We start from the raw sequence: 21,182 nt of genomic DNA, 5'->3' as shown, positions 1-21,182 counted from the left end.
CACACTTGTAATCCTAGCTGGATCTCAGGAGGCTGAGATCTGGAGATCAGAATTTGAAGCCCACTTGGGTAGAAAAGTCCCTGTGAGACTCTTATCCCCAACCACTCAAAACCTGGAAGTGGTGCTGTGGCTAAAAGTGGTAGATAGAGCGCTCGCCTTGAGCTGAAGAGCTCAGGGACAGAGCCCAGGCCCAGAGTTCAAGCCCCATGACCGACAAAAATAAATAAATATAAACAAACAAATAACTAAGTGGATTGCTACTATAGTGAGGTTCCACCACCACCACAAAGAAAAGTAAACAGAACAGGAGACAAGTTGACCATTTCCATGTCTTCTTTCAAAATGAAAATCTCCTCCTAGGTCATGGTCTTTGGAAGACCTAGCTCCTGCCTCAGTCTACCTCCGGGAATTGCCAAGTTGTCCTGGCGGTTTTTAGGGTGGCAGAGAGAGCCTGCCCTCTTCCTCCTATTGAAACCCAAGCTGTCCAGAGAGAACGCAGCGGGCGCTGGGTGTCGGTGTCCGGTTTTATTGCTAGGGAGTCTCAGGAAGGGTTGGGGGGTGGGGGTGGCGCAAGGGTCCTGGTCCCCCCAGGTCCCTGAGCCATTGGGGACACACACGCACACATTCATACCGACAAATAAATAGGGCCTGGAGCGCGCGGACACCGCAGGGTTGGGGTCCGCCGGCTGGGCGTCCAGGCACCCCGGCAAGGCGAGCGGCCCCCGGGGCTCAGCTCAGCGCGCAGCGTTCCCGCCGGCTCAGCTGCCGGCTCAGCTTGCGGCGCCGCTGCTCCAGGCCGCGCGCCAGGCGCTCGTCCTCCTCCAGGGCGCTGCCGGGCAGGAAGGGCTGCGATCAGTACCCCGCACGGCCTCCGGGTCCAGTCCTCCGCCCGGCTGCCTCCCCAACCTCCCGGCGCCTCCGGGCCTCCACTCACATCCGCTCCTTGTGGTCCAGGTCGCGGACCAGCTCGTCCCGCTGGTTCACCAGGGATACCAGCTCCTTCAGCAGGAGCTGCTCCCGGTGCTGCTGTGCCACGGTTTTCTGCCAATCTGAGCAGAGGAGGAACCAAGGTCAGCAGATGCCCAGCCTGCCCCTGGCCTGCCCCACGACCCTCCTGCCCCATCGCCCACCTTCGATTGCCAGCATGGCGCGCAGCTCCCGGCTCAGCAGTTCGAACCTCCGCTCCAGGTCCTGCTCCTCGATGCTGGGCCGCAAGGTGCCAAGTCAGGACAGGGGACAGGGGAGGGGTGCCCCGCTCCGAGCACCCCCGGAGACCCATCCCACCTCCCTACCAGTTTGCTTAGAGGTTCCGGGCTGATCCCAACATTATAGCTTAGTCCTCATTCGTATTTCCTTATTTTGTTTCAACTAGTCTTTTAGTAGTAGTAGTAGTAGTAGTAGTAGTAGTAGTAGTAGTATGTTCTTGTGGTCGTGGGGCTTGAACTCTGGGCCTGGGCTCTGTCCCTCAGCTCTTCAGCTCAAGGCGAGGGCTCTACCACTTGAGCCACAGCTCCACTTCCAGTTTTCTGAGTGGTTTATTGGAGATAGGAGTCTCAGGGACTTTCGTGTGGAGCTGGCTTTGAATGGCGAGCAGCTAGAATTACAGGCGTGAGCCACTGCAACAGGCTCCAAGTAGCAGCTTTAACTAAAGTAAGCTACTACTACTGGCCGCTGAGACCCGCTGGAGGCGGGGCCTTGTAGGGGCGGGGCCTTGCAGGTGGGGCGGGGCCTATGCCGGCAGGGAGGGGAGGGGCCTTACTGGAAGTGTGGAGTGGGGCAGGACGCCGGTCACTGCAGCAGATACTCACAGTAGCTGCAGCTGGTCCTGTCTACGGATGAGAGCGTTCTTCTTGTTGACCAGGGTGAACCACTCCTGGATCAGCATTTCCTCCTCCAGCTTGTTGACACCTGAATCAAGCCAGGGCAATCACCAGGACTGCCTTCTGTCTCGGCTGAGCAACTAGGCATCTTGGAGAGCAGGCTTGCTGCTTCGAGGCATCCTGGATGCCTGCGCTGTGTGCCTCTAGCAAGGGTCTTCCCTACTCCGGGCTCAGCAGGGGACAATGGTTCCGGCTGTGCCACTCAGTTCCTCCCACCCTCTTAGCAGAGGGAGTGATGTGTGGAGGAGGGAACCCCAGATGCCACCCTACCTGATTCCATGAGGCTCCTCAACTGTGTCTCCACCTCCGCTGCCCGCCCATCTATCTGTCTCTGCTCCTGTTCCAGGGCCTGCAGCTCTGCACACACATACTGACTTGTGTCCTGGAACCGTTGCTGGGGGAGTAGAAAGGGGTGCAGGGGATGGGTAGGCTCACCCCAGGCCTTTCCCAGAAAGACCCACACATCAGTCCTCCCCACTGAGCCCTCCTTACCAGTCCAGACTCCTCCCCTGGAATTAGGGGTACCTCCTCCTCTGAGGGGGGACTCCCACCTGCAGACAGAGATCAGGTTATAAGGCTCCTCTAACCAGAAAATGCCTCCCCAAAGGCCCCAGACCAGGATTTGTGAGCAGCCTGAACTGAACTGGGTCACAGACCCTTCAAAACTACTCACCAGCGGGCTGCTGCAGGGCTGTGGCAGCCGGAGGGCCAGGGGCAGGGCTGGGGCCGGGGGCAGAGCTAGGGCCGGGGGCAGAACTGGGGTCAGGGATCGGGCCTTCCTGCGGAGAAAGAGGCCACTGAGGCTGGGAGGAAACTCCAGACAGCCCAGTCTGGGCCTAGCCAAAACTTCACACAGCAAAGGTAGGCAGGCTCCTCAATCCCAGACCCTGCCTTCCTGGGAGAATGGGGCTCTATGATGGCCCAGACCCTCACTCTATTCCCCTGCCTATAGTCCTGGACCCATCCATACTCACCTTTGCACCAAGTCCCTGATCTCACAGGGTCTCCTATCACCTAGTGCTGGCATCTCCATTATGGTTAGAGTCTCCCAAGGTGACCCTTAGTAAGCCCCAATGCAGCCACATCGCCCAAGCTAGGTTATCCAGAGCCAGGTCTTAAGCCAGCACATCCATACTCTGGCCAAAAGGGGGCGCCCTCCTGCTTTATGAGTTTCCACACCTAGGGAGCCAACTGTATTCCTCCCACAGCACCAAAACCAGACAGATTGAATGGACCTGTGAATTGAACAGCCGACAGGTCAGGGCTTGGGCCTAATGTGCCCCAGTTCCATCGGCTTTCTGGGACTGGTTCTCTGGGGACCCTCAGCTAACAACTTGTGACCCTTGAAGATGCAGTTCTGATTATGCTTCTAGGCCATAGTGTTGAGTCCCCAAATTCTGCCCCAAGGCGCACGCTCTGAGAGGCAGCTCTGGACAACCCTTTGTCAGGTGCTATAAGCTCTCGCTTGGGTCAGTGGTGTCCTCCTTACCAGCTGCCATCATGACCTTCCCAAACCTTCAATGGTGTAACTCTCTGTACCCCTTTTATAGTCCAGCCTCACTGCCAAGGCCTGGGGTAGCTCCGCCTCCACTTGCCTCCTACTGCCCCTCTTCACTCCCCCCTCCCGGCCCCTGAGACACTACACTCTGGTTATAGTGATGACTTTCACTTCCCTAAAACCTTCCTCAGGCTCCATCTTGAGCTGCCCTAACCAACTTGACCTGCACAGCCCGGCTCAGCTGAGCCTAGGGCCTGCGCAGGCGCCTCAGGCTCCCATACCTCTTTTGGCCTTGCTTCCTGAACTTGAACTTCTTGCCTCTGGAAGCAAGTCTTAATTTTTTTTTTTTTTTTTTGGTCAGTCATGGGGCTTGAACTTAGGGCCTGGGTGCTGTCCCTGAGCTCTTTCACACAAGGCTAGCACTCTACCACTTTGAGCCACAGTATACTTCCAACTTTCTGGTGGTTCACTGGAGATAAGAGTCACAACTTTCCGGGGCTGGGAAGGTGGCTCAGTGGTAGAGTGCTTGCCTTGCATGCATGAGGCCCTGGGTTTGATTCCTCAGAACCACATAAACAGAAAAAGCCGGAAGTGGCGCTGTGGCTCAAGTGGTAGAGCGCTAGCCTTGAGCTAAAGAGCTGAGGGACAGCGCGCAGGCCGAGTTCAGGCCCCACAACCGACAAAAAAAAAAAAAAAAAGAGTCACAACTTTCCCACTTGTGCTGGCTTTGAACTGCGACCCTCAGATCTCAGCCTCCTGAGTAGCCAGAATGAGAGGTGTGAGCCACCAACGCCAGGGAAGGTCTGAATCTTGATTCTGAGGGTGGGTAGTAGCTTTGCCAGGGCCCCTGGTGACAGTCCACACCCCCCCCATGCTGGTGGTTATGAATGACTTTCTGCCCAGAGGTAATCTCTTCAGATTGGCCTAGCTTCTGCACCCAGGGAACACTGACAAATAATAACGCTACTATCTTCTAAGCATTTATGTTTCAGGCACTTTTTCTGTGCCAGTACTGAGACTTGAACTCAGGGCCTGGACATTGTTCTTTAGCTTTTTTTTTTTTTTTTGCTCAAAGTTGGTGCTCTACCATTTCTGGCTTTGGTGGTTAGCTGGAGATAAGAGTCTCATGGACTGACGGGCCTGGCTCCACACTGGGATGTTCAGATCTTAGCCTCATGTGTAGCTAGGAATACAGAGGTGAGCCACCAGTGCCTGGCCACTCTCCTTTTGGGACAATGCCCAGGCCCTGAGCTCAAGCCCCAGGACTGGCCAAAGAAAAGAGCAGAGAGAGTCACAGTCCAGAGTCACAGTCAGTCAAAAGAGCTGGGCCCAGCACAGGGTGCCAATGAACACTCAGGCCTACCGAACTGGGCTTACATCTTTCCTCTCCCTGAACAGAAGTGTCCCACATGTAAAACAGGATGACAATCCCCTCCCCTTGGAAGGGGCATTCTAAGGAGCCAAGGGCTTCTGGAGAAAGGCCAAAGAGAGGGCCTAAAGCCGGGTCTCAGTGGCTCACGCCTGTGATCCTAACTACTCAGGAGGCTGAGATCTGAGGATCACAGTTCAAAGCCAGCCCAGGCATGAAAGTCTGTGAGACTCTTTGGGTCCGGTCGTGGGGCCTGAACTCTGGGCCTGGGCGCTGTCCCTCAGCTCTTCAGTTCAAGGCTAGCGCTCTACCACATGAGCCACAGCACCACTTCTCTGGCTTTTTCTGCTTATGTCATGCTGAGGAATCGAACCCAGGGCCTCATGCACGCAAGGCAAGCTCTCTACCACTAAGCCACCTTCCCAGCCCCAATCTGTGAGACTCTTATTTCCAATTAACCACTAGAAAACCAGAAGTAGTGCTGTGGCTCAAGCAGTAGAGTACTCGCCTTGAGCTGAAGAGCTCAGGGACAGCGCCCAAGCTCAGAGTTCAAGCTCCACGCCAACAAAAAATAAAATAAAATAGAGGGCCTAACCAACAGGTAGGAGATAGAAAAGGCCAACTTCAAGCTGGGATCTAGTGGCTCATGCCTGTAATCCTAGCTACTCAGGAGGCTGAGAGCTGAGGATCACACTTCAAAACCAACCCAGGCAGGAAAGTCTGTGAAACTCTTATCTCCAAATAACCCCCAGAAAACTGGAAATGACGCTGTGGCTCAAAGTGGTAGAGCGCTAGCCTTGAGCAGAAAGAGCTCGGGGATAGCGCCCAGTCCCGAGTTCAAGCCCCATAACCAAAAAAAAAAAAAAAAGCCAACTTCAGCAACAATCGCGCTTACTCATGCCAACCGCGATGGGAATCCCGGTGCCTCCTCCTCAGGCCTGACTCAATTCCTCTTTCGGTACTCTCATGTATGCTCCCTCCTCCAGGAAGCCCTGTGGGTTGTGCCTGCAACAGGCTGCTCTTTGCAAGGCGTTGCTATGAGAATGTGCCTGACCTCAACCCACTCTAGGCCTTTGGGAGCTTCTAAGGGTGCAGCCAGGCCATGCCACCTCCCACTTGGGAGGGTGTTGGAGGCACAGCCAATGAGGAGAAGGGTCAAGTATCTCTTGTGGGGCAGAGGCTAGAGGAGGGCTTGCCTCAGAGGCCCAGAGGTTGGGAGGCAGAACAAAGCATGTAGGATGGGATGAGCCTCTGCTTTATGACTGAAAGAACTCCACGAGGCCGGCACCAGTGGCTCACGCCTGTAATCCTAGATATTCAGGAGGCTGAGATCTGAGGATCATGGTTCAAAGCCAGCCAAGACAGGAAAGTCCATGAGACTTTTATCTCCAATTAACCACCAGGAAACCAGAAGTGGCACTGTGGCTCAAGTGGTAGAGCGCTTGCCTTGAGCTGAAGAGCTGAGGGACAGCGCCCAGGCGCAGAGTTCAAGCCCCACAACCGACCAAAAACCTCCATGACAGCTGGGCACCAGTGGCTCACACCTGAATCTTAGATATGCAGAAGGCTGAAATCTGAGGATCACAGTTTGAAACCTGTCAAAGTCTGAGCAGACAAATCGTGTGGTTCAAGTGGTGTAGTGCCCAGCCTTGAGCGAAAAAAGCTAAGGGACAGGGCCCAGGCCCTGAATTTAAGGCGCAGTGCAATTCCATGACATACATAAATGACTGGGCTAGAAGTGGCTGTATTTCACTGGCCTAAAGTAGCCCCTAAGACATGCCCCTGGTGCCCTTCACGGTCTCATCTGTAACCTCAGCCCTGTGTCTCTGAGCCCACACTGGGGCCTCTTGCTCTCAGCCTGGCTTCCCCACCATCTGGAAGCCTTTGGGAGATGACTGGCAGTTCCCTACTGAGCCCCACACTTCCCTAATGTTGCATGATGGCTTGCAAAAGTCCCTCTACTTGAGCACCACCCCCTCCCATCTTCTCAACTAGCTCAGATGGCCACTGCTGTTTCCAAAAAGCCTTTCTCAATTACTCCTTCCTTTCCTCCAAGCTCAGCATCTATCACTGGACAGTTGTGGGTGTCATGCCTGAAAGCTGCCCTGTGACCTGGACCTCTGGGGCTGCAAGACCCTGCCAGTTCCTGCTCCCTTCAAGACTACTCAGCACAGTGACAGGACTCCTGCGCAAGTCATCTGAGCTCTGTGCAAAGAGGGGAGGGGGCATGCCCCAGAAGGCTGTCCCACCTCCAACCTCCACTATAGGAAAAGAGGAAACTGGTCTCCAGCATCTGGAGCTAAAGATTCAAAGCAGAGAACACAAAGGATAGTTTAAGTGGCAGAGTACCTGCCTGGCAAGCAAGAGTTCTGGTATGCCGGGCAGGGGGGTGATCCTAGCTACTCAGGAGGCTGAGATCTGAGGATCTCAGTTCAAAGCCAACCTGGGCAGGAAAGTCTGTGACTCTTATCTCCAATTAATCACAGCAAAAGCCAGAAGTGGTATTGTGGCTCAAAGTGGTAGCTCACTAGCCTTGAGTGAAAAAGCTCAGGGACAGTGCTCAGGCTCTGAGTTCAACCCCTATGACCAACAAAACAACACAAAAGGCCTGGAGTTCAAACCCCAAAACCACTAAGAACAAGAAAGAAAAGGGGAAGGGAGGGAAGGAAGGAGAGAGGAGAAAAGGAAGGAAGGAAGGAAGGAAGGGAAGGAAGAGAGGAAGAAGGAAGGGAGAGAGGGAGGGAGGCAGAAAGGTAAGGAAGGAGCAATCTGAGCACCTGTGACTCACACTTGTAGTCCTAGCTATTCACAAGGGTGAATTCTGATGATCACGGTTCAAAACCAGCCCAAGTAGGAAAATCCAAGTAGCCACCAAAAAGCTAGAAGTAGAGCTGTGGCTCAAGTGGTAGAGCAGCAGCATTGAGCAAGAAAACTAAAAAAGCACAAGGCTTTGAGCTCAAACCCAGTACTAGTACTTTTTTTAAAAAGACAGCCGACAGGCTGGGAAAAGATCTTTAATGCCAATACATCTGCCAAAGTCCTAAAATCCAAATACACAAGGAGTTCAAGAAACTAACCTCTCTCAAAGCTAATAAACCAATCACTAAATGGGCAAAGGAGCTAAGGAGAGACTTCTCAGAAGAAGAGGTAAGAATGGGAAAGAAACACCTGAGGAAATGCTCATCATCCCTAGCCATAAGGAAACGCAAATCAAAACAATGTTGAGATCCCATCTCGTCCCCAGGGCCAACATTGTGAATTCAAACAACAAATGTTGGTGAGGATGTGGAGAGAGGAACCCTACTGCATTGTGGATGGGAATGAGAACTAGTGCAACCACTCCTGACAGCAAAAACAAACAGACATAGATTTCCCCTACAGAACATTACAAGTCACGGTACTGTCAAGACCTTTGTACATCCGTGTTCATTGCTGACTATTCACAATCGCCAAGTTATAGAAACAGCCTAGATGCCCTACGATGGATGACTGGATCCAAAAAGATATGTGCCTAGTAGAACTTTACACAGCCATTAGAAAGAGTAACAGTATGTCATTTGCAGGGAAACCCATCAACCTAGAACAAATCATGTTAAGTGAGGTAAGCCAAGCTCAGAGAGACAAAAGGTGTATGTTTTCTCTCAAATGCAGAATTAGGCCTAAAATACACTGGGACATGATCCATCCTATAGGTCTCTAGGCATTCACACACAGTGAGACCAAAGGAAGGATAGAACACAAAGGTGCAAAGCCTATGTGTCTCTGACCATATAAAACAATATTTATAAAAATGAACTCCAGGAAATGGAAGCAATAAATAAACAGATAAAAAAATAAATGCATTCCCAGGCACCCATGGCTCTCTCGCCTGTAATCCTAGCGACTCAGGAGGCTGAGATCTGAGGATCGTGGTTCAGGGCCAGCCCGGGCAGGAGAGACCGTGAGACTCTTATCTCCAAGAAACCACCAGAAAACCACCAGTGGTGCTGTGGCTCAGGCGGTAGAGCGCTCGCCTTGAGCTAAGAGCTGAGGGACAGCGCCCAGGCCCAGAGTTCAAGCCCCACGACCGACCAAAAGAAAAAAAAAAGCCAGTAGTAGTTCAGGTAGAGCCCGGCCTCGAGCTCTGTCTGCCGGGCCCCGAGCGGCCGCGGCGGGGCACTCACCGCAGGCCCGGCCCCCGCGGCCCCCGCGTCCGGCTCATCCGCCGAGAAGGAGTTGCTGCTCCGCAGCCTCGAGCGCCTCTTCTTCAGGAGATCCGCGTCCCGCACGTGGGAAAAGGAGCCGTGCGCCCGGGGCGGCGGCACCGGCCCCGCCTCCCCGTTCACCGACGGCCGCCGCAGCTTCACGCCGGCCCCGCCCGGCGTCCCGGCCCCAGCCCCGTTCACCAGCTCCTCGCTGGACGCCGCCGGGGCCTCTGCGGCGGGCGCCGCCCTGGCCGCCGCGGCCTCGCCGTCCCGCGGGGCGCAGGCGGAGGGCGCCCCGCCGCCGGCCGCCTCCCCGGGCGCCGCGGGCCCCGCCTCGGCCCCGCGCTCGCGCAGCCGCCGCGCCAGGCCGCCCGCGTCCAGGTCTTCGGCCTGCGGGGCCGGCGCGCCCACGCGGTAGGTGCCCGCGCGGCCCCCGCCCTCCAGCTGCACCAGCTGCAGCTCCTGGCCGGTGCAGAAGGCGCGGATCTGGCACAGGTAAGTCATGACGATCAGCTTGTCGGGCACCGACAGCAGCACCATGTCTGCCGGCTCCAGCAGCCGCGACACGCCCAGGGCTTCAAAGCCATCGAAAGCCTAGGAAGAGCGCCCCTGGTCAGCCATGCAGGGGAATCCCCCCTTCCGCCCCCCCAACTCTCCTGGGACAGCCCGGCTCCCTGCACCCCATGTGCCAGCGCTTGCCTAGTAATGCTTCAAGCTTCTACCTCCTGTGTTGACGGAAAGCTGCAGGGGCCACCTCTAGACTCTTATCTCCAAATAACCAACAAAAAGCCAGAAGTGGAGCTGTGGCTCTACTGGTAGAGCACTGGCCTTGAGAGCAAAAAAGCTAAGGGACAGCAAGGGCCTAGGACCTGAGTTCAAGCCATAGTACCAACACACACACACACGCAGAGCAGGGCTGGGCCAGGCACTGGTGGCTCATGCCTGTAATCATAGCTACTCAGGAGGCTGAGATCTGAGGATTGCAATTCAAAGCCAGCTCTCTTATCTCCAATTAACCACCAGAAAACAGGAAGTGGTGCTGTGGCTCAAGTGGTAGAGCACTCGCCTTGAGCTGAAGAGCTCAAGGACAGCACTGAGGCCCAGAGATCAAGACCCATGACTGACAAAAGAAATACTAATAATAAAGGTAGTGCAGTAGCCTTAAGCACAAAAGCTCAGAGACAGCGCCCTAGCACTGGCAAAACAAACAAAAAGCAGGGCTGGGTCCCTGTGGCTGCAGGTTCTCCGTTCTCGGACTCCTACCCTTGCTCTTCCCCGGTTTCCTACCAGCCATGGTTCCCTCCCATCTCACCTGCTTGTTGTTCTGTTTGATGTTGAGCGGGTCGAGGGCAGCGTAGTCGCTGTGGAGAAAGTGCTAGTCAGAGCGGATGGCACTGTACTCCCTCAGTCCCCCACGCATCTCTGCCCCCCACCATGGTAGCTCACATCTTTTCTGGGTGGAATCGGTGCAAGATAGCACAGAAGGCCAGGCCGTTGCGCCAGGATGTGGTGAAGTTGGTGATGCAGACACCCTGGTAGCCAGCGGTGACCTCCTGGCACCACTCCAGCAGAGACTGGCTGGAGCTGACCTGGGCACATGGCACCTGAGGACACAGGGATGGATTTAAGGGATGCGTTCTAGGGACCTGTGCCCTCTGCCCCTTGGGGAAGCTCAGGCCTGGCACAAAACTGCTGGGATCCTGAAGAGAGGGATCTTCAGAGACCTGACTAGAACCTTGGGCAGACAAAAAGGCCCCCAGCACTGGGGATGATCTGCCCAAGGTCACCTAAAAGGTCAGTCATCTCCCAACAAGATCAGAGATCACTAGCAGCTACTTCTCAAAATCAGCCCAGATAATCATCAGCCAAAGGGTAATATAGCTCCATGCAGAGCCAAAGAAGACAGAGTGGGAGAACCAGGGGACCCTGAGGGAGGAGGTGGTGAGGGGGCTTCTTGAAGCTGAGCCCCCACCCCACCCCCCTTTCAGTCCACTGGGTGGGTCCATGCAGAACTGCCATTCGCTCAGCCTCAGGTTAGTGGGAAGAAGCAGATGATGCCCTGGGCGGCCCCCATCCCTACCTGGCTGCCTGGCAGCCTCCTGTCCTCTTCAGGCTCCTCTGGGGAAGAGGCCCCAGTGGGCTTGGGCTCCCCAGCCTCTGCCCCACTGGCCACCTGTGCCTCCGTCAGGCTGGCCTCCGGGAGGTTTCCCCCAGCTGCTTTCCCCTTCTTGGTTCCTAAGACCCCAGACTCGGTTTCCTGGGCCTCAAAAATACCAGATTTGTTCTCTAGAGCCCCGAAAGCTGCCATTTCTACTTCCTGAGCCCCGAAAGCTGCCATTTCTACTTCCTGAGACCCTAACGCCTCAGATTTCCTAGCCTCTGTCCCCTGGTCAGTGAAAACTTTAGCTTCTGCCTCTTGTGCTCCTGATATCTCTGCCTCTATGTTCTGGGACCCTAAAACTTCTTGATTATGAAATGGGACCTTTAAGGCCTCATATTTGAGCACTCCCCACACTCCATCCTTCTGGGCCCCCTCCTCAGCCCCTGGAACTGTGCCTTCTGACCCTTGGGCCCTCAGTACCTCGTCATCTGCTTCACCAGTCTCTGGCCCTGGGACCTCTGTACCCTCCACTTCTGTCTCCTGGGTCCCAGCTAGCTCGGCTTCTGTCTCTGAAATTCCGGAACTTCCACCTGCCATCTCCTTCCCCAGAATCTCAGTTTCTACTGTCCTCATTCCTGTTACCAGAGCCCCTGCACCCTCTCCTTCTGTCTCCTGGATCTCAGAGTCTATCTCAGCTTCTGGTCCTAAGGGCCTGGAACCCCCTATCTCTATCTCCTGGGATCTCAGTATCTCAGACTCCACTGTCTCAGCCTTGGAACCCCTTATGTCTGTCTCCTGAGTCCCCAGTATTTCAGACTTTATCTCAGCTTCTGTTCCTGAGGCCCCAGAAACCTCTACCTCTGTCTCTTGGACCCCTAATAGCTCAGACTCTAGCATCTCAGCTTCTATTTCTGAGGCCCTAGAAACCCCTATTTCTGTCTCCTGAGACCTCAATATCTCAGCTTCTGCTGTCTCAGTTCCTACCACTGTAATTTCTGAATCCCCCACTTTTGTCTGGTGGGCCTCTGTTCTCTCAGACTGAATCCCAGGATCCCCTAAACCCACAGACGCTATCTCCTGGCTCTCCTGTATCTCCATTTCTGATGTTCCCGTCTCTGTTCCTGAAATCTGTCCCTGAGCGCCCACTTCTGTCTCCTGGGCCCCCGATATCTCAGACTCTGCCATTTTGGCTTCTGTCTCTAGAACCCCTGGGTACTCAGCTGCTATCTTCTGGATCCCCAATATTTCAGCCTCTACCCCACCAGCCTTGGTCTCTAGTTTCCCAGAACCTCCCATCTCTGTTTTCTTGGCCCCCAATATCTCAGATTCTGGTACCTCAGCTTCTGTTCTCAGTATACCAGTATCCCCAGATCCCTCCTGGGTCTCTAGCATATCTGCCTCAGCTCTTCTAATCCCCAGAGCTGCTGAAACCCCAGCCTCTGTTTTCTGGGGCCCCAATACCTCAGGTTCTGGTATCCCAGCCTCTGTCCCCAGCTTTCCTGGAGGCTTCAGCTCTTTTCCCTGGGCTGCCAGTAGCTCCAATTCTGCCATCCCAGTAGCCTCTAGCTTTAGGATCCCTGATCTTGTTGCCTCTATCCCTTGGGCCTCCAACATCTCCACTGCTGCTGTCCCAGTATCTCTTTCTGAGAACCTTGATCCCCCTGTATCTGTCTTCTGGATCCCCAATACCTCCTGCTCTGCCAGCTCAGTCTCTGTTCCCAGGAACCTTGAGTCTCCCACCTCTGCCTCCCAGGCCCTCGGATGGCAGGACAGCACCCCCTGGTCAGCTGGTGATGGGGTCCCCTGCAAACTGCTCACCTGGAGCCCAGTGTTTGCTGCTGCAGCAGAGGGGCCCTGCTCCAGGCCAGTCCTCCCCACACCAGGGGCTCTGCCCCTCACCCCTGCACCCTCCTCTGTCTCCTGTCCTGCAGCAACTGCTGCGTCCCTGAGGTTGTTGAGAGGCCCGGAATGCCCAACAGGTTCTTCTAGGGATGGGCTGGGGCCTGTGGGAGCCTCTTCTGGGGTCCTGACCCCCATCTTCCCTTGAGAGCCCCTCGGAGGAGCCTCAGGAGTCATGCTGAGACTTGCTTTGGTCAGTAGGCCTGCAGCCTGGGGTTCCTCCATAGCCACTCTGACCTCTGACCTCTGCTCAGCATCCGCTTGGCTAAGTTCTGAACTCTCTTCCGTGGCCCCCGCTGGGGCCCCTGACCTCTTCGTGTTCACTCCTCTGACTCCTGCGCCCTGTTCAGTGTCTACCCCACTCATCACTGGTCTGTCCCCAGAGTCGCCCTCCTCAGCCTTGGGTCTCCGCCCTCCCGGGGCATCTCTGGAGCCTCCATTCTCAACGTCGGAGTCCAGTTTGGCTCCCTGGACCTCTGTCTCTTCCCGAGGGCTTGTCTGGGCCTGGGTCTCTCCAGAAGAACCCACTTCCGCAGGGGAAGCCTCGGAGGCCTTAGGGACCTCATCCCCCACTTGGGGAACTGGGGTCCTGGGGACATCAGAGCCTTTCCGGAGCCGAGGGGCTGGGGTGGGGGCGATGTCCGGGCCTGGCTGCACTGAAGACCTGAGGAGAGAGCAGGCGTGTTGGGGGGCTGCTTTAGGCCCCACTGTCAGTTCATCCCACTGGAGGGGCACTGGAGAGGCGGGTGGGGCTGGTTCCCGAGCTCACCTTGTCTCCGGTGGAGTTCCTGGGGGCCTGGGGGCCTTAGGCCCCACCTGGCCCCCCGTTATAGCAGCTGGCTCTGCCCCCTGCCCCCGGGAGGCCCTGGCCGGGGGTGCGGGAGCACTCACAGGGGCAGAGCTGGTTTCCTTAGCACTAGAAGGGCTGGCAGCTGAGGGGGGGTGGAAAGGAAGGGGAGCTGAGGCCTGGGCCCTGGGCCCCTGAGTTCCAGTTCCCAACTCCACACCCCAGCCTGGTCCCCACCTGTCTGCCAGGGCCGTCCTTGGCTCTCATCCTCCTCAGAAAGCGTCTTCAGCTCCCGGGAGGCCTCTAGAGGTAGGGATGTTGCAAGCACAAAGTTAGCTAGCCCATGTCATGGGGGGTGGGGGGGCCTAAAGGTTGGACTCCTTTCCCCCCAACTCAAGTAGAGGGCCTACCTGGGAAACGCCCCAGCCTCAGGGCACCGCCCCGGCCTAGGAAGAGACAGGCCCACAGACACCAAATAAAAGAGAAAGAAGGAGAGAAAAATAGAGCAAGCAGACAAAAGCTTTAAGGAGTAAAAAGGAGGGAGGGAGGGAGAGAGGCTGGCTCAGGTGGTAGGGGTAGGAAAACCAGGCTGCAGCCCCTCTGAGTTTGTGGGGGTCGGGGGGGGGGAAGGGGCTTGAACTCAGGGCCTGTGTGCTGTCCCTGAGCTCTTACGCTCAAAGCTAGTACTCTAGCACTTGAGCCACACAGCTCCACTTCTGGCTTTTTGGTAGCTAATTGGAGACAAGAGTCTCAGAGACTTGGCCACCCTAGCTGGCTTTGGACCTAGATCCTCAGATCACAGCCTCCTGAGTAGCTAGGATTACAAGCGTGCCTGGCCACTCTGAGCTCTTGACCTGGCTTCTCAGGCCAGGTAGGGGAGAGACAGGGACCCAGCAGTGATAAGAGAGCCAGGGCATGGAGGGATTGGGAACCCATCCTGCAGGACTTGGCTAAGGGGCCAAGCTGGGGCATTCAGGACCGCTGCGCAGTAATGAGTTCCCCGTCCTACCCCAGCATAGCGAGAGGCTTATGTCCTGGCCCTCCCCCTCCCCTAGGCCATGTTAGCAAGCCGTGAGCCTACCTGGCTGGGGACCCCGGGCCCGGGCCTCAGGGGCCCCTGGGCCATCAGCTTCATCCTCATCACTCTCAGCAAAGTCATCCAGGTTGCCCACATCGCTAGGCTTCACGCTCATGAGACTGGCCAGACTCTGCATGTCATCATCCCTGGGGGTTAGAGGTCAGGGATGAGGGCTGGGGTCAGAGGTCACAGGCCAGGGCCCAGGAGGGCAAGTGAGCACTCACGTGGCACGGCCCTCCCGCAGCAGCACCCCGGAGAGGGTGAGGCTCAGCTCCGCGTGCACCACCTTCACCGACTTGGCCTTCATGCGCAGTCGCAGTGGAACCTGGGCAGGCACAGGCCCCGCATGGCGAGCCAGGTCTACCTCGGCGGTGGCCAGCACCTTCCGCTGGCCCTTGGACTCCTATGGTCCCGAGGGAGAGGGACAGAAAGGGAGCATCAGTGCTGCCCTGCTGCCCCTGGAGACCCCAGGCTCCAGTCCACCCTGGCACTCACGTTCTCAATAATAAATGTCCACTCTTTGGCCTCATACTGCTCCACGTGGGGGTCCTAGGGTGAAGAGCAGGGTAGGTAAGGGCTCCTGGGAGGGCAGTGTAGGGAGGAGGGTCTATGGTTGCTTAGGACTAACGGGGAGGTGGAGCCTTCACCCCACTGTTCCCCCTACCCTGGGACTGGGCTTCTATTCCAGCAGCCTCTCCTACTGCAGGATTGGGTGATTGTTGCCTCCTCCAAGAAGACCTCCTGGCGACCCGTGCTAAGCAGGCCCCTTCCCAAGATTCTTGCTTCCGCCCCTCTATTCTTTGCCATCTAGATGAACACTCAGAGTGTTCCAATCATCTGACTGTGGGCATCTGTGACCGGGGTGGAGACTCACCCTGTACAGCGTCACGGCAATGTCCACGTTCTCAGGCACCATCCACACCACAGTGCCACGGTATGGGTTCTGGATACCAGGCTGCCAACTGTGGGCCTACAAGGGACCTTCTCTGAGTCTTGAAGTTCCCTCCCATCCCCACAACTCTACACCCTTATCCTCAACTCTGTATGAATATGCACGCGTGTGTGTGTGTGTGTGTGTGTGTGTGTGTGTGTGTGTGTGTGTGTGTGTGTGTGTGTGTGTGTGTGTGCATGCACAGGCAGGCACACAAGGTTTGAACTCAGGGCCTTGTGCTCTCCCTTTGCTATTACATTGACCCTGAGCTTTTCTTTGGATCAAGGCTAGCACTCAACCACTTGAGCCACAGTTCTGTTTCCCAGCTGTTTAGTGGCTAATTGTTCCTGTTCAGACTGGCTTCCAATTGCAATCCTCATATCTCAGCCTCCTGAGTAGCTAGGATTATCGACATGAGTGTCTGGCTTCTCCCTTAGCTTTTAGGTTAAAGGCTGGTGCTCTTGGGGCTGGGAAGGTGGCTCAGTGGTAGAGCGCTTGCTTGCATGCCTGAAGCCCTGGGTTCGATTCCTCAGCACCACATAAGCAAAAAAGAAAAAAGCCAGAAGTGGCACTGTGGCTCAAGTGGTAGAGCGCTAGCCTTGAGCTGAAGAGCTGAGGGACAGCGCCCAGGCCCAGAGTTCAGGCCCCACGACTGGACCCCCCCCCCAAAAAAAAGGCTGGTGCTCTACCATTTGAGCCACACCTTCACTTCCAGCTCTTTGCTGGTTAACTGAAGATAAGAATCTCTCAGATTTGTCTTCTAGGTTCAAACCGCAGTCCTCAGATCTCGCCCTCTTGCGTAGATAGGACTACAGGCATGAGCTCCCAGCACCAGATTTACATTTTTAGGGAGTGTGCCAGTATTGAGGCTTGAACTCAGGGCCTTAAGCTTTTGCTTGGCTTTTTCCACTCAAGACTGGCACTGTATCACTTGAGCCACACCTTCACTTCCCCTATCTTCAACTTTGAGGCCAGCTCCCTCTTCCTCTGTGGATTATGATATGCTCCTGAATCCACTAAGAGTCCCTCTGGCTTCCCTGGGCCCCCTTCTGACCCCATCCCCAACTGGACCCCAATGCCACCCTCTCCCACCTTGGAGCAGATGCGTCGGTTCCGACGGGTCCATACCACCACCAGTTTATCTGGTTGCCTGGGGCAGGGGAGAGAGGGGAAGGGTGCTCAGTCAGGCCCACCCCAGCCTCCCCATCCTCTCCTAGCCCATGTTGGGTCTTCCTTCAGCTTGAGTTCCTTACCGGGTCAAAAGAGGCTTGGGCAGCCTCTTATCTGAGGCCACAAGGTATAGGGTGGGGTTGCTGAAGCAGGGTGGGGCCAAGGCCAAAGAGCAAAGGCTTGGGCAGCAGAGGCCAGCATGAACTTGATGTGGAAGACAGCAAGAGCCAGAGCCAGAGCCAGGCACACACAGAGCCAGGGACGGCCAGAGACAAAGCCTCCGAATAACACAAATTCATTCATAAGCACATTATTTGTGGAGTGCTCACTCTACACACAGCCCTCTCTGGGGTACAGAGGAAGGCCGAGGGAAGACCCTTCTGTGGCAGGGTGTAGGCAGGAAGGAAGTTAGCAAGCTCACTTCAGGTGGATGTGAGAGAGGGCCTGTGGGGTCTCAGGGTTGACTGAGCAGAGGTGAGGGTTAAGGGAAGGAGGCCGTGGGTGGAGCTGAAGCCTGGGCTCCAGGCACGGAGAATGGCAGGTGCAGGAGGTTGGGGGAGGAGTAAACTGAGGGGCAGAGTGGGGAAGTGAGGCCAGAAAGGAAAAGGGTTAATTTGTCATTAGATTTCCCCCCTCCCACCCCACAAGGGTTCAGGGGCCCCAAGAAGAGTCAGCCAGGACTCCTGTTTCCCCAAACTCAGAGCCTGGGACACTGGCTCTGCAGAGAGACGGTGACAATGGCACCCAGGAGAAGACTTGCAGGCAGTGATGTCTAAGCTGAACAGCAAAGGTTGGGCAGACTCAGAGGAGAGGAAGAGGCAGAGACCAAGTGAGGAGGAGAGATGGCTACACAGGGCCTCATCCCACATCGGAACTGACACGTGTCCAGGCCAGGGGAAAGGGCCCCTCTTGGGGTTGGTGTCCAACCCAGAAGGCTGGTGAGGACCAAAGACAGCACCAGAGCTCTTCTGGGCGGCTCTCCGCCCCATGCCAGGCTGCTTGGGGTCTGAGTCCACCTAGCTTCCGGTCTCCTGTGGAGATCAAGGCAGGATAAGTGGCTCACCTGTTTGGTAATCCCTTGAGGATACCAAGGGCCCAGGGAGGCTGACCGCAAGGTCACACAGCTGAGTGTAGAGCCCTCTGACACAGAGCTAAACTCCCTTTCTCAACCCTCAAACTACAGGCACTGGCCCAGCAAGGAGTTTCCCAGAAAAGGGAAGCAAATCAGGGTGCCTGGATAAGGTGGAGCCCAGCTGGGCAGCTTGACTCAGGCCAGGCACGCCTTCCTGGGGAGACCTGGGCAGCTTCCTGTCCTAAGCTCCGGGCTAAGAAGTGCAGAAGGCCTTACCCAAGGCTGCTAGTGACTCAGCCCCGTTGATACGGCCTGCCTTCCTCAGCCTGCTCACCAGGACCATGTTCAACATTCTGACTGACCTCATCCAGGATGCTGGGGCAGAAGCCAGAGGTCAGAGTTCATGTGCTCTGTGAGTATGGTTGCCCTAGCCAGAGCCCATCCTCTCTCAGCCCTTTGCTGAATGAAGGGCATGCCAACAGGCCTGGTATAAGCAAGCCTGGCCACACTGTTGCTTCAGAGACCCCAGCTTCTGCTCACTCCCCTCCCTTTAGACCCTATGATCTTTTCAGACTGGAGCTCTTCCCCTTGGGAACCTAAATTTAGCCCTGCCTGGTGAGTGAGGCCCCCACAGCTGTGCCTTAATCCAGCCAAGGGAAGCCGACACCAGGGAGCGCGTATATTTAGGGTGTGACGCAGGGGCCTGGGCAGCTGCGGGTGGGGGCATGTGAGCCACATGCCCTGGGGCCCTTCAACACTCCAGGCCAGGGCCTGTACCCTCCAATGAGTCCCCCGATACCCCACTACCTTGCCTTCTGAGGAGCCTGTCCTCTGGGACCCACAACCTTCTCTGCTCTCGGGGCCCCTTTAAGCCACTCTCCGCCTCCCTCTTCATCTCTCCAAGTGCTCAGTTTCCCCTTTTAAGGACATGGTGAAGATGCTTCCAGCTTTTCAGCGCCCATTGGGCTGAAGCAGGGAGGGCCCCTGGCTCCACCAGAAGGCAGGGGAAGAGGCCTGAATCTTTGTTCTAAGCTGCACTGAAGTTTCTGTCCCAGCGCTGGGCTACACCTGTGCACCTCAAAACCTGCTGCCCAAGCCGTCTCTCCCCTAAGACACGTGGTTTGCTTCCTGAGCCCTGACCACCACAGCTATGCAAAATGTGGGCACAGGTGACTCTCAGACCCGAGTCCTGACCCCCATCTCCAGGCTGCTCCCCTCCCTCTGATCCTAGAGGTCCAGCAGCCTGGGATCCCAGGGCGCAAGCTGACGGGGTTCCACATCGATGTAGGGGCTTCCGCGGACCTCCCTCCCACTCACCACTTCTTCGTGCACTCCAACACCAGCTCGTGGTAACAGGCCACAAACTGGAACTTGGCGGCCCGCTTGCCCACTCGCTGGAGGCGCTTCCACACCGAGGTCATCGCCCCCGCCGCTCCGCTGCCCACTCCTCAGACCCGGGGCTCCCGCTGGCCCGCGTCGGCTGGCCCCGACGGGGTCCCCATGGTCGCCAGCACTCCCGTCCACGTCCCGCCCGCCCCCTCTGAGCAGGGGCGTCCGCGGCTCGGGCCCGCGCGCCTGGCTGCCGCCGCTGGGACAGACGGGCGGCCGCGGGGTCGGCGGGGCGTCCGGAGCGCGGAGCGGGACTGCCGGGCTGGCCGAGCGCGGAGCGGCCAGCGCGCCGTTTCCTGGAGCCGCACCCCCGTCGGAAGGCGGGCGGGGCCCGGCACGGGGCCGGGGCGGAGGGCGGGGCCGCCTGGCTTCCGGGGCCTGGTGCCGCGAACCGGCGTGGGGGGGGCGGGGGCCGGGGAGCGAGGGCCACGCCCGGCTCTAGCGGCTCCGTGCCAGGCGGGGCGATGCCGCAGGCCCGGCGCGGCCCTAGGGCCACCTCCTTTCCTAGGCGCAGCGTGATGCCCGTGACCCCATTTCCCAGGCTAGGAAAACAGAGACCCAGAAAGAGGAAAGGACTCGCCCCGTCCTCCCGAGCCTCCGGGCCACGGCGGGCTGCCCACGCCGGGGGGGGGGGGACGGAGTCCTGCAGCCGGGCGCGGCGGACCCGGCCCCAGCCCCCGGGCACCTCCCCCGCGCGTGGCGGAGAACGGCCGGGGGCTGGCAAGGGGAGGAGGGCGGCGACCTCCCACGAGCAGCTGGAGGGTCAAATCCCGACGTCCAAGCAAGCGTGGGATCTCAGGCCAAGCCCTGGGACCCCGCGCCTCCGTCTGGGCTTCAGTTCAGTGGAAATCATTGTGGTTCCATCTTTTACGGACAGTAAAGGCTGAAAGCTGGGAGAGCAGACCTGGGCTCGTTTTTGTCCAGTCACACAGAAATCCGTTATCTTGGCAGGGAACGTGTGCTGCACGAATGTCCTTCCCGCTCCTCCCCAAGTCCACAGGGGCGTTAGCGCCCTGTCAGCTCCCAGGAGAGTCCTTATCGCCCGCCCGCCCGCCCTGCAGGCTGAAGATCCCAGTTAGAGGGCGGCCCGGGCACCGCGGCAGCGGCCTGCTCGTGCCAGCCAGCCACGAGGCTTCTGCGTGGACTAAAAGCCCGGTGCCTGCGAAGTCCTGGGTTCGAACAGGACTTCCTATCTGCCAGGAGACCCAGAAGGGCCACAACACCAGGAGGCAAGGGACTGGGGCAGGAAGCGGCTGGGGGGAAGGGGGCGTGGATGGGGTGTCCACACCCCCCAGTGGGCACGCTGGGAGCGTGGGGGCTTCCCCCGGTGGGCTTGGCTCTCAGGCCCAGCCCAGTGATCCTTCCTAAGAGGAAGCCCGTTATTTACACCGCTAAAGGACCCCGAGTTGAGGGAGGGGTGGGGGGATCCGGGTGCGGAGACCCCACCTCCCTTAGCTGCTGCGTCTCTAGCGCCCAAGCTTCCGTTCCTATCTCCTTTCCAGGGTTAGTCTGGCCTCCAGCCCGCGGGCATTGGCTCCCGGGCTTTCCCAGAGGCCTGGTCTCCCCTCTCCCTGAGGCCCCTCGTCCCGGCCCACCCATTTCCTGTGCAGCCCCAGCTCCGCCCCTGCTCGAGGTGGAAAGTTTCTCTCCTCAAGATGGGCGGCTCCTTCTTCCTTTCCGCTGCCGCAGACCAGGAAAGTCCAAAGCCCAGTGAGGAGGGGGGCTGGGTTCGGAGGAGACCAGCCAGAGAGGGGAAGTGACAGGACCGCAGTCACACAGCTGCTGGGCCTGGCTCCGCCGGCCTGGAAAGCGCCCGACGCCGCT

The 21,182-nt window shown here is 57.4% G+C and overlaps 1 protein-coding gene across 8 annotated transcripts; it reads right to left on the bottom strand.

The window, feature by feature from the left end:
• Positions 1-506: 506 nt before the first annotated feature.
• Positions 507-19,716, bottom strand: LOC138818581 (EH domain-binding protein 1-like protein 1). Of its 8 annotated transcripts, none has more exons than XM_070009520.1 (21): positions 19,287-19,716; positions 16,820-16,877; positions 15,671-15,766; positions 15,292-15,345; positions 15,021-15,199; positions 14,800-14,942; positions 14,129-14,164; positions 13,956-14,021; positions 13,701-13,863; positions 12,851-13,595; positions 11,012-11,194; positions 10,378-10,535; positions 10,244-10,292; positions 8,911-9,525; positions 2,554-2,659; positions 2,373-2,431; positions 2,151-2,274; positions 1,809-1,908; positions 1,131-1,204; positions 935-1,049; positions 507-829 (listed from the first exon to the last, which is right to left on the bottom strand). In XM_070009520.1, exons 1-21 carry the CDS (start codon positions 19,388-19,390, stop codon positions 730-732), a joined length of 3,327 nt encoding a protein of 1,108 aa, XP_069865621.1. In that variant the 5' UTR covers positions 19,391-19,716; the 3' UTR covers positions 507-729. The 8 variants fall into 8 exon arrangements, with proteins under 8 accessions (XP_069865621.1, XP_069865622.1, XP_069865624.1 ...); XM_070009521.1 differs by having other exon boundaries at positions 11,012-11,188; XM_070009523.1 differs by lacking the exon at positions 11,012-11,194 and having other exon boundaries at positions 19,287-19,715.
• Between the last annotated feature and the right edge of the window lie 1,466 nt (positions 19,717-21,182).

Source organism: Dipodomys merriami, unplaced genomic scaffold (genome assembly GCF_024711535.1).
Source record: "Dipodomys merriami isolate MVZ:Mamm:240054 unplaced genomic scaffold, mDipMer1.0.p SCAF_78, whole genome shotgun sequence".
Taxonomy (NCBI): Eukaryota; Metazoa; Chordata; class Mammalia; order Rodentia; family Heteromyidae; genus Dipodomys; species Dipodomys merriami.
The sequence above is the reverse complement of the archived record's forward strand: the minus strand, read 5'-3'. Positions and strand labels throughout refer to the sequence as shown.

Excerpts from the sequence above, each read along its gene's own strand:
- LOC138818581 (XM_070009520.1), bottom strand. The coding sequence starts at position 19,390 with ATGACCTCGGTGTGGAAGCGCCTCCAGCGAGTGGGCAAGCGGGCCGCC. Across the intron at positions 14,165-14,799 it reads GGCCCGGGGTCCCCAGCCAG|GCCGGGGCGGTGCCCTGAGG; the intron begins GTAGGCTCACGG and ends GTCTCTTCCTAG. Across the intron at positions 2,432-2,553 it reads AGCCCTGCAGCAGCCCGCTG|GTGGGAGTCCCCCCTCAGAG; the intron begins GTGAGTAGTTTT and ends CTCTGTCTGCAG.